The sequence below is a fragment of the Cannabis sativa genome, chromosome 6 (genome assembly GCF_029168945.1).
Source record: "Cannabis sativa cultivar Pink pepper isolate KNU-18-1 chromosome 6, ASM2916894v1, whole genome shotgun sequence".
Classification (NCBI taxonomy): Eukaryota; Viridiplantae; Streptophyta; class Magnoliopsida; order Rosales; family Cannabaceae; genus Cannabis; species Cannabis sativa.
Window position 1 is genome coordinate 61218065 of NC_083606.1, and position 10578 is coordinate 61228642.

The window sequence follows — 10578 nt, forward strand, 5'->3', positions numbered from 1 at the left end:
ATAGTTAGTAATTACATGGGAAAATAATATTTTTAGTAGCTAATGTTTAATATGAAAAGTTTTTAGTAATTACACAGTGTAATTACATTCAATTCTCATGGGGGGCCATGAGAATTGGAGAGTGTAATTGGAACCCCTCAATTACTTCCAATTACACAATTACAGTGTAATTACATGGTCAGACAAACATGCCAAATTGTGTAATTACCTCCAATTACACACAATTCCAATTACATTGTGGCTTTTCAAACGCACCCTTACTTAAATCTTATTCATATTTATTATTTAATTATTCTTAATTATTTTAATTTGACTCATTATTGTTGGCTAAAAGCAAGATCAATATTGTCCATCCTTTCTAAACTCTTTCTCCATCCTACTCTCCCTCCATACCAAACATAATTGTTGTTGCTCGAACACATTAATAATAACTTCTCATATAAAATGAAACATTTGAAAAACCATTTCTTTTATGTTTTTTTTTAAGAAACCATTTTTACAAGTACTTTTTGGTTGAACAAACATTTTTAAAAGCTTTGAGTGAGTTCCCACTTCCCACCTATGTATTTCACCCAAAAAAGAAAGTTCCCACCTATGTAGGCCTTATCTTTCTTTCAAAAAAGATTCAAATTTTACAAAGTATGCATATTTATTCCGGTACAGGTGCGATTTTGAAATCCAATGTCTCCCCGGTGAGAACTCTGACCCATTTCAGGTCATCTGCCCCGACCCTGATGGGATCTTGGGCTACTCTCTAGCTCTTTGTACTGTGTTAGCGGTGGCGGCGAAGCTACATTGGGGCTAGTGTTCAAAGTTCATTCAAATTTGCATCTGTGAGTTCTCTTTCTCTCTTACTTTTCCTCTACAAGTTTTGGTGCTCACTCCTAAAGGTTTTGAACTGTTGCAACTACTAATTCATTTGCAATTTTATCTGGGTTTTGTAAGATCCATAGAAAAAAATTAAAAGTTAGTTGATGCAAGAACTAGCTTGATTTTTTTTCTTTATTTGCTTTCCTAGGCACATCATCATTATTTGCTTTGTATTGGTTTAATTGTTGCCTTCCAATTGTTTGAGTTTTGATCTTATAGAAGTAGTCATTTTAGTGATTTTCATTTTTCTTTGGCTTGTTGGAGTAGTTTCTGTTGATAATTTTTAAGGATCTTTATAATGGTAACTAAATATTTGATTACTGTTATAACAGAATGGAATCGCTCCCTGATGCATTGGTACACACTATATTATTGTCATACATGAATAATGCCCGAGATGTTGCAATTTGTAACTGTGTATCTAAGTGTTGGAAGGATGTTATGCCTTATATTAGTAGGCTCTACTTCCCTCGCAATTGTTTTGATAATCTTTCGGGTAGTGACAGTCCTGATGAAATTGTTTTGAGGATGGTTTCTTCGATTGAAAGGTTAGAAGAGCTTGTTGTTTATAGTCCATTCTCAGGTGCTGGCCTCTCCTCGTGGCTATCCGTAATGGGTTCCTCTCTTAGGCAGCTTGAGCTTCGGATGGACAATCTAACTGAACTGCAGGGTTGTCTTGAAAGCCCCTTTAAGTTGGATTGTATAAGCTTTGCAAAGAATTTGGAATCTCTTAAACTTTGGGGTGTCTTAATAACCCAATCTCCCAAGTGGGAAGTCTTTCAAAAACTTAAAAACCTTGAAATTGTTGGTGCAAGATTGGACGACCTAGCATTGTCTGCACTGCTAACAATGTGTCCTTATTTGACCAATTTGCTGCTGCTTGGTTGTGAAGGAGTTAGATCTGTATCAATTGATTTGCAATATTTAGAGCGGTGCAAGCTTGATTTTTATGGCTTCGGTAACTGCTCATTTTCAATGAACTCTCCAAAAATTGAAGTTCTTGAGGTGCAAGGTTGTAGTTGGATCCGGGTTCGGGGGACAGAGTACTTGAAGAACCTCTCCATTGCCAACAATGCAGGTAGTTTAGCAATGTGTGAGTTTTTCATAATATGATCCTACTGAACCTGTAAGTGGTTTCTAATTTTCTTTTGTATTGGTTTTCATCAGGGAGAGTCTACATGGTTGATTTTGGAAAGCTTGTGGCTCTGGAGTTCTTATCCATTAGAGGAGTCCAGTGGTGTTGGGATGCAATATGCAATATGCTTCAATGGGCAAGCGAGGTGAAGCACTTGTTTATGAAAGTCGAATTCACGGGAGATTTTGAAGTTCTTCAACCCTTTCCAGAGTTTGATTTTGTTGAGTTCTTCAACAACCATCCAAAGCTTCAAAAGTTTGACATTCATGGAGCCATGTTCGCAGCTCTTTGTCAAAAAAACAGCTTGAAAAGGGTTAGTAGATGTAATCAAAACTTCCTTTCGTCTGGCTCCCAACTTTGTTTTTCAATGATTTGATACCTAATACTAATAGAATTGTTTTCTCTTCCATTATTACAGATTAATAGGGGCTTTGTAATTCCATGTTTGGAGGAAGTGGCCATCACAATTCGATCGCCATTGAATGCTGAGCAGAAAATGAGCACACTAGAGTCGTTTATAAAGTTTGGGAAATATCTAAAGGCAATGACAATAAAGATTCTTCAGATGAAGAGCAATCACAGCAGTGCAGATGATTTTTTTGATGAGATATGCAGGTTTAGATACATGAACCGGAAGATTGTTCGAATTGAATAACGGCTCATTAAATCTAATTCCATGTTCAATTTATCATTCAATTTCAAGTTTTACCTAATTTTTCAAATCACTAATCAACTGAACTACTAATTTGGTTCAATTTAAATTCATAATTGTTGTTTCCCCCCTTAATCTCTTGAGATTGGTGACAAGCAAGTAGTCACCTTGCAACTGTTCTACTACGTGGAAAAAGTGTACACCTTAAACAAAGGCATAGCTTTATGGAAAATTTTAACATAATTTTTTTTAGTTATGTTGATCTTTAAATTCAAGCTGTTGAATATATTAGGATTGAAATTTTGTACAGAAGTTTTTGACAAGTGAGAAGCATGCGAGTCAGCGAGCTAGTATTCTTGTGATTCACACCATTTTTCACTAATCCAACTCAATTAAAGACAAAAAGCTCACGAGTCACGACCTCGCCAAAGCCACCATCTATTAGTCAAAACTAAATTTAATAAACTAGAAAATATACTACCTTCCGCACGACTATATGAAAATAATTATGATTGATTTTTATTAATAATAAATTCGTAATTGAATCGTGTCAAATTTCAATTTGAATTATTTTATTCATTAAGCCAAAAATAAAAGGTTTTTTTTTTTCTTCTTCTTCATGTGTATTGGGCAGGTCCTATGAAGTACTAAAATGATAAAAATATTATTAAAAAAATGATAAAAATATTACACATATATTGGACAGGTCCTATAAAGTACAAACATTTATGGGCTATTTACAAAAATAGGGGAAAATAAAGATAAGTTTTGATATATATGGCATAAAAACTTAATTACACTAAATATGGCATTTTTTTAAAAAACTTACAAATATAGGAAAAAGTCTTGAGTAATGCCATAAAAAACTTAAAATTTGTGTTTCTTTTTATTTATTTTTTCTTTTTTTAAAAAATAAAATACTAAAATAAATAAAAAATGATCTCAACTATAGATATTATTATTTTTTACAGAAATTAAACTTGTTTTTTTTTATTTAAATTACTATTTTTTTTCTTTGTTTTTTTGTTAAAAACTAATTATTTCATTAAAAGCAACAGAAAAAAGAAAAAAAAACCAGTTTCATCAACATCATCCTGAAGAAAAAACAATATAAAAAATTATAATCTAAAGATAAGATAAACTTTAAATATCAGTTTCATCAACATTGAAAGAAACTATTAATTTCATTAAAAGAATAAAAAAAATAGTTTCATTATGTTATTAGAATTTTTTTTCAAGTTACTTTTTTATTATTTTGTTTTTAGGTTGGAAACTTACACTTATATTTTGTTATTAAATTATTGGTAGGCATTATGTGTTGTTTTGATTATATTTGTGATTAGTTTTTTTTTTTTTGTTTTGTATATTTGTGTGTGTGTATGTTTTTATTTGATTGTCTGATGAAACTGGTTTCAATTAACTTTATTATTAACATTTGTATTTTGTTATGATTTTTTATAACGTCAAAACTGGTTTCACATGTCGAAACTGGTTTCACATGTTTTAACTATTCTGTAATGGGGTTGCTCAATTTTTATGATATTATTATATATTTTTTCGTTTGTATAAAACCAGTTTTATTATTGTATGATATTTGAACAACAATTTTTATTTTATTTTAATTAATCAGTTTCTGACATACATATTATTTTATTATTTTCATAACTGGTTTTTTTAAGTAATTAATTTTTTTTTATTGTTGTTCATAATTGAGTTTTATTCAATTTTTTTATTAATTTATCTCAAGAAACTGGTTTTTATTTGTTTGTTTTTATTTTGGTTGTTTTACTAACTGGTTTCTCACATTCCACTGTTTTTTTTTTGTTATTCTTTTATGGTTTTTATTGCACTTTTGTCTCTTTAATTTTCTTTATTTCTTTTTTTTCTCTTTGATTTTAATTTGTGATTCTCTTTGTTATATTTGCTGCATATTGTATGTTTAAATTAACTCTAATTTTTGAGCAAGCAAATAAAAAATTAAATGCCAAAATAAAGAATGAAGTTAGAAGTTTGATTATTAGGTATTGATATAAATTTTATATGTTCAAAACTGGTTTTTAAATTTAGTATCGTTAATTTGTAAAAGTTTAGTTATTAGGCATTGTAAATTTTTTATTATGTTATTGTTGAAACTATTTTTTTTTTTTTTTGCCTCTTTTAATGAAATAATTCATTTATTTTAATATTGATGAAACTGGTTTTTAAAGTTAGTATCGTCTTTAGATTGTAATTTTTTTCATTATCTTGTTGATGAAACTATTTTTTGTATTCTTTAAATGAAATTATTAGTTTCTTTCAATGTTAATGAAACTAGTTTTTAAAGTTTGGATTCTTTTTAGATTATGATTTTTTATATTGTTTTTTTTTTCAGGATGATATTGATGAAACTGGTTTTTTTTTTTCTGCTGTTTTTAATGGAATAATTAGTTTTTAACCAAAAAAAAAAAACGAATAGTAGTTTAAATAAAAAAACAAGTTTAATTTTTGTAAAAAAAAAAATGAAATATAAAAATGTATACTTATTATATATATTAAGAGAAAAAAATTAGGTTGAGAAAAAAATTGAAAAAAAAAAAAGAGACACAAAGAGAAATTAGAAAAAAAAAAAATAGAGAGAGATAAGCGAAAGAAAGAAAAAAAAAAAGTAGCAACTGACTTAAAAGTTGAAAAGAAAAAAGAGAGCCAAAATTGACTAAAAAATATATAAAAAAGACAAAAAAAAAAAAACTTTTTGAAGTTTCAATAAGTAAAAAAGAAAAAAAAAATTAATAAAAGTATAAAAGTAAAATGTTCTTGTCAAATTAAAAATGTAATGTTTGAAAAAAAATGTAATGTTTGAAAAAAAATGTAGTATTTGGTGTAAATTTTTCAAATAAAAAGAAACCCTAAAATGTAAGTGTAAAATAAATTAAAAAAAAAATAAATAAAACTAATTAAGCTAAAAACAAAAACATAAAATATGGGATTGGATAATAAGTTTATAAAAATATGGCATATCAAATACCATAAAAAACTTAAATGTGAAAAAATGCCATAGAAAAGTGGCAAACCTAAAAATGCCATATTTTTCTAACTTTGTTATGAAATCCCATATTTCATGTAATTTTCACAACATTTATACAAGTCAGAAAAAAAAAATTACCAAAAATACTTCTTGCTTTATCCATTCTCACTAACTACCTTCTTTAACAACGATAACTTCCAGCAACTTGATAACTCTAAGATTTAGAGTTATTATCATATCTTTAAGCTTGAATTTAATGTGAATTGTGGATCAATTAATGTTTATATTGTGTAATTGTGTCTAGTTTGTTGTGTCTTTGTAATAAATGAAAGTGTGTGTGTTAGTAAGTGTTAAATAGACTTATGTTATTGTTTTTATGTGTTTTAAGCAGAAAAAAATACAAGAATAGGTATTTGAAAATTTTTGGGACAAGGGAAAAAGGAGCAGGAAAATGATTATTGCTGACTGGCATTGCTGTAGCATTCATCGCGTAGCAATCTGTCAGCCCAGTAAGTTTATTTTGGCAGAATGTCCAGCTGGCTTTAATGAAAAGAAAAACGAGCTGAGGTGGCGGAATTTGGCTAGTGACTCAACAAACATGTGGAAAATGAAGGACAAGTGGGTGATGATTGGGATTTCCAATTAGGGTAAACTTTGGTACCCTAATTGGGGAACAAAGAGAAAAGGAGAGGAGGAATTAAAAAAAGAAGGTGGCTGCACTTTTGAACCGACATTTAAATATACAGCAGAGAAAAGAAAGTTTCTAAGTACTAAGAAGGAAGAAGAGTACAAAGAAGAAGAAGATTGAGAAGAAGGAGAAGAAGGCAACATTCAAAGAAGGATTTGAGCTCAACACTCATCTCTCTTGCTCTCCACTTCGTTTTGTATCATTTTCTTCACTTTAAGCTTTTCTTTAACTTCATGAACAACATACTTTCTGGTTTTGAGTTTCAAATTTCAGCTATGAACTAAACTTGTTTGAGATTTGGGTGGTTATAAACCCTTGTATGGACTAGTGTTTTGATTTTGCAATGATGAAGTAATCTTGGCTTAGTTCAATTAGTTGTGATGAAATGTTGAATGAATGTTAATTTTTGGCCATCTTTAACATTTAGCAAGCTAGATCTTACTTGGAAAAGTAAGACCTAGTTGAACCCTTCTAATTGATGCATGATTTTTACCTTTATTTTTAGGTATTAATTAGTAGTGAAATAGGAATATTTTGCTACCATGTATAACTAAGGATTTGATGCTTTATTGGGCTATTTGTGATCTAAACTGATGTAGGAATGCATTGTGAGGTTATGAATGGTTAGTTGCAAGTTTTGGAAAAAGCTTGCTGGTTTTTGTTGAAATTTGTTAACTCGCGGGATTGCTTTGAGTCATTCTTTGGGTCATTCTTTGTATCAACTGGGACATACAAGTGGAAATTAATCACCCAAGTCTATTTTCTAAATCTGAAATTACCACCATTTTAATCACTTTTAGTTCCTTATTTTTAGTTTATTTAGTTTAAAAAATTAGTTCTCAAATTTAGAATCAAGGCTACAAAATTTTCTCATGAATTAATGTGTTACTTTATTCTATTTTTATTTGAAATTCTTGGAATTAATTTTAGTTGATTTAACATTATTTAGTAAAAAGTCCCTGTGGAGACGAACTTTGATTACTTATCATTGTATTACTTGTTTGTGATTGTGTACACTTGCGCAATTATAAAGCAATATAATTTTCACAACAAGTTTTTGGCGCCGTTGCCGGGGACTTTAAGTTCTAAATTTTGTTTTATCAACTAATTGACATTCTAAGAATTTTTGTGCTTTTAATCTTGTTGGTTTGTCTTTGAAATCTCAGGTATCTATAGTGTATGAACCAACAAGAAGGCTTTGAACTTGCTCCTATTGATCCCGAGATTGAACGTACATTCCGAAGAAGAAGAAGGGTTCAAAAGGCTAAGGGTCGAGATATCATGGCTGAAAATTTTGATGATGATGGGGTTGCTCCACAAATTGCTAATCCCGTCATGTTGGCAGATGATCGAGCAAGGGCTATAAGGGAGTATGCAGCCCCCATGTTTAATGAGCTCAATCCAGGCATTGTGAGGCCTGAAATACAAGCACCGCACTTTGAGCTCAAGCCAGTGATGTTTCAAATGCTCCAAACCGTGGGGCAATTCAGCGGGATGCCAACTGAGGATCCTCACCTCCATCTCCGTTCATTTCTGGAGGTGAGTGATTCTTTCAAGATCCAAGGAGTGAGTGAAGAGGTGTTAAGGTTGAAGCTATTCCCATTCTCACTACGAGACCGAGCTAGATCATGGCTCAACACTTTGCCGCCTGATTCTGTGACCAATTGGAATGACCTTGCTGAGAAGTTTCTGAGGAAATACTTTCCTCCTACTAGAAATGCAAAATTCAGAAGTGAGATCATGTCTTTTCAGCAACTTGAAGATGAGTCCACAAGTGATGCGTGGGAGAGGTTTAAGGAACTTTTGCGAAAGTGTCCACATCATGGCATTCCACATTGTATTCAGATGGAGACTTTTTATAATGGCTTGAATGCAGCTTCTCGAATGGTGTTAGATGCATCGGCCAATGGTGCTATTTTGTCGAAGTCTTACAATGAAGCATTTGAGATTTTGGAGACCATTGCAAGTAACAACTATCAATGGTCCAACACTAGAGCTCCAACAAGTAGAAAAGTGGCGGGGGTCCTTGAGGTAGATGCAATAACAGCTTTGACAGCTCAAATGGCGTCCATGACGAATGTTTTGAAGAATTTGAGTATTGGGAACGCTAAAAATATTCAACCAGCTGCTGCCATTCAAAGTGATGATGTCTCATGTGTGTTTTGTGGAGAAGGGCATGTGTTTGAGAAGTGTCCATCTAATCCGGAGTCCGTTTGTTACATGGGAAATCAGAATTTTAACAGAAACAATGGGGCATTCTCGAACTCTTACAATCAATCTTGGAAGAATCATCCTAATTTTTCTTGGGGGGGTCAAGGAGCAAGCTCAAGTACCGCACCAGCCCAAGGAAGACAAGCATATCCACCGGGTTTTTCACAACAACCCCGACATTCACAACATGCTCAAAATGCCCAACCAAGCTCTTTGGAGAGTCTTATGCGGGATTATATGGCAAAAAATGATGCGGTGATACAAAGTCAAGCTGCCTCTCTTCGAAACTTAGAGTTGCAACTTGGACATTTGGCCAATGAATTGAAAGCTAGGCCACAAGGTTCTTTGCCTAGTGACACGGAGAATCCAAGGAGGGATGGGAAGGAGCAATGCAAATCCATTCACTTGAGGAGTGGCAAGCATCTGAAAAATTCCGAGGAGGAAATAAAGGGTAGTGGGGAGCCCACTTCAATCCAAAATGACGAAAAGTTGAGTAAAAAAACTGCCCAGAAAATTGCCGATACTGCACCGGTTGATACGGCATCGGGTCGGCAATCGACGATCGACAATCCGCACCAGTATGTACTAAACCACCCCTTCCATTTCCTCAAAGATTTCGGAAACAGCAGCAAGATGGGCAATTCAAGAAGTTTTTAGATGTGTTGAAGCAGCTCCATATCAATATTCCATTGGTGGAAGCATTGGAGCAAATGCCAAATTATGTCAAGTTCTTAAAAGACATTTTGACGAAGAAAAGGAGGTTGGGGGAGTTTGAAACTGTAGCTCTTACCGAAGGATGCAGCGCCATGTTGAAAAGTAAGATTCCACCGAAGTTGAAGGATCCGGGTAGTTTTACAATCCCTTGCTCTATTGGGGGGCGGGATGTTGGAAGAGCCTTATGTGACTTGGGTGCAAGCATCAACCTCATGCCTATGTCGATCTTTAAGAAGTTGGGTATTGGTGAAGCACGTCCTACAACTGTTACATTGCAACTTGCTGACAGGTCCATGGCCCATCCGGAAGGAAAAATAGAAGATGTTCTAGTACAGGTTGACAAGTTCATTTTTCCAGCTGATTTCATCATCCTAGACTATGAAGCTGATCGAGATGTACCTATTATCTTGGGTCGACCATTCCTTGCTACCGGGAGAACTCTGATTGATGTGCAAAATGGGGAGCTCACAATGAGGGTGAATGATCAAAAAGTCACCTTTAATGTGTTCAATGCTATGAGATTTCCGGATGAGATAGAAGAGTGTTCCCGCATAAGTGTAATTGATTCGCTAGTGGCTGAAAAATTTCACAAGGAAGCTTGGAGGGATGAGAAATTTATAAGTTCTTTTGATGAGCTTGAAGACTTGAGTGAAGATGAAGACAACCAAGTTGCTTGGGTGGAGCCATTGCAACCTATTCCTAACTTCAAGAAGCCCTTTGAATCTTTGGAGTTGAAGGAAAGTAATTTTAAGCCTCCAAAACCCTCCATCCAAGAACCACCGAAGTTGGAGTTGAAACCCTTGCCAAGCCATCTGAAGTATGCCTATTTGGGGGAGAATGACACGCTGCCCGTTATTATAGCATCAAACTTGGTAGTTGAAAATGAAGGTGCTTTGCTAGAGGTGTTGAAAAAGCATAAGAGAGCAATCGGGTGGACTATGGCGGACATAAGGGGTATTAGTCCAACGATTTGCACACACAAGATACTTTTAGAAGCTGGTTGTAGTAATTCTGTTGAGCATCAGCGAAGATTGAATCCCGTCATGAAAGAAGTGGTGCGAAAAGAAGTGATCAAGTGGCTAGATTATGGTATTGTGTACCCAATTTCGGATAGCTCATGGGTTAGTCCTGTTCAATGTGTGCCCAAGAAAGGAGGAGTCACGGTGGTGGCCAATGCAAACAATGAGTTGATTCCTACTCGAACCGTGACCGGTTGGAGGGTGTGTATGGACTACCGGAAGCTAAACAATGCTACTCGGAAGGATCATTTCCCGCTGCCATTTATTGACCAAATGTTGGATCGT

At 33.5% G+C, this 10578-nt stretch overlaps 1 protein-coding gene and 1 non-coding gene across 2 annotated transcripts; one reads left to right on the forward strand and one right to left on the reverse strand.

Annotated features, from left to right (window-relative positions):
* Nucleotides 1-445: 445 nt before the first annotated feature.
* Nucleotides 446-2895, forward strand: LOC115724681 (F-box protein At1g10780-like). Its single transcript, XM_030654019.2, has 4 exons — nt 446-833; nt 1203-1948; nt 2038-2318; nt 2424-2895. Exons 2-4 carry the CDS (start codon nt 1204-1206, stop codon nt 2658-2660), a joined length of 1263 nt encoding a protein of 420 aa, XP_030509879.1. The 5' UTR covers nt 446-833; nt 1203; the 3' UTR covers nt 2661-2895.
* A 5176-nt stretch (nt 2896-8071) lies between these two features.
* Nucleotides 8072-8178, reverse strand: LOC115708470 (small nucleolar RNA R71). The gene has a single exon (XR_004009969.2). It is a non-coding gene; the product is annotated as a small nucleolar RNA R71 (small nucleolar RNA).
* Between the last annotated feature and the right edge of the window lie 2400 nt (nt 8179-10578).

What these genes read in the sequence shown, in the direction of transcription:
- LOC115724681 (XM_030654019.2), top strand. Translation starts at nt 1,204, where the DNA reads ATGGAATCGCTCCCTGATGCATTGGTACACACTATATTATTGTCATAC. An exon ending in CTCCATTGCCAACAATGCAG is followed by an intron (nt 1,949 to 2,037) that starts GTAGTTTAGCAA and finishes GGTTTTCATCAG; the next exon opens with GGAGAGTCTACATGGTTGAT. An exon ending in AAAAAAACAGCTTGAAAAGG is followed by an intron (nt 2,319 to 2,423) that starts GTTAGTAGATGT and finishes CCATTATTACAG; the next exon opens with ATTAATAGGGGCTTTGTAAT.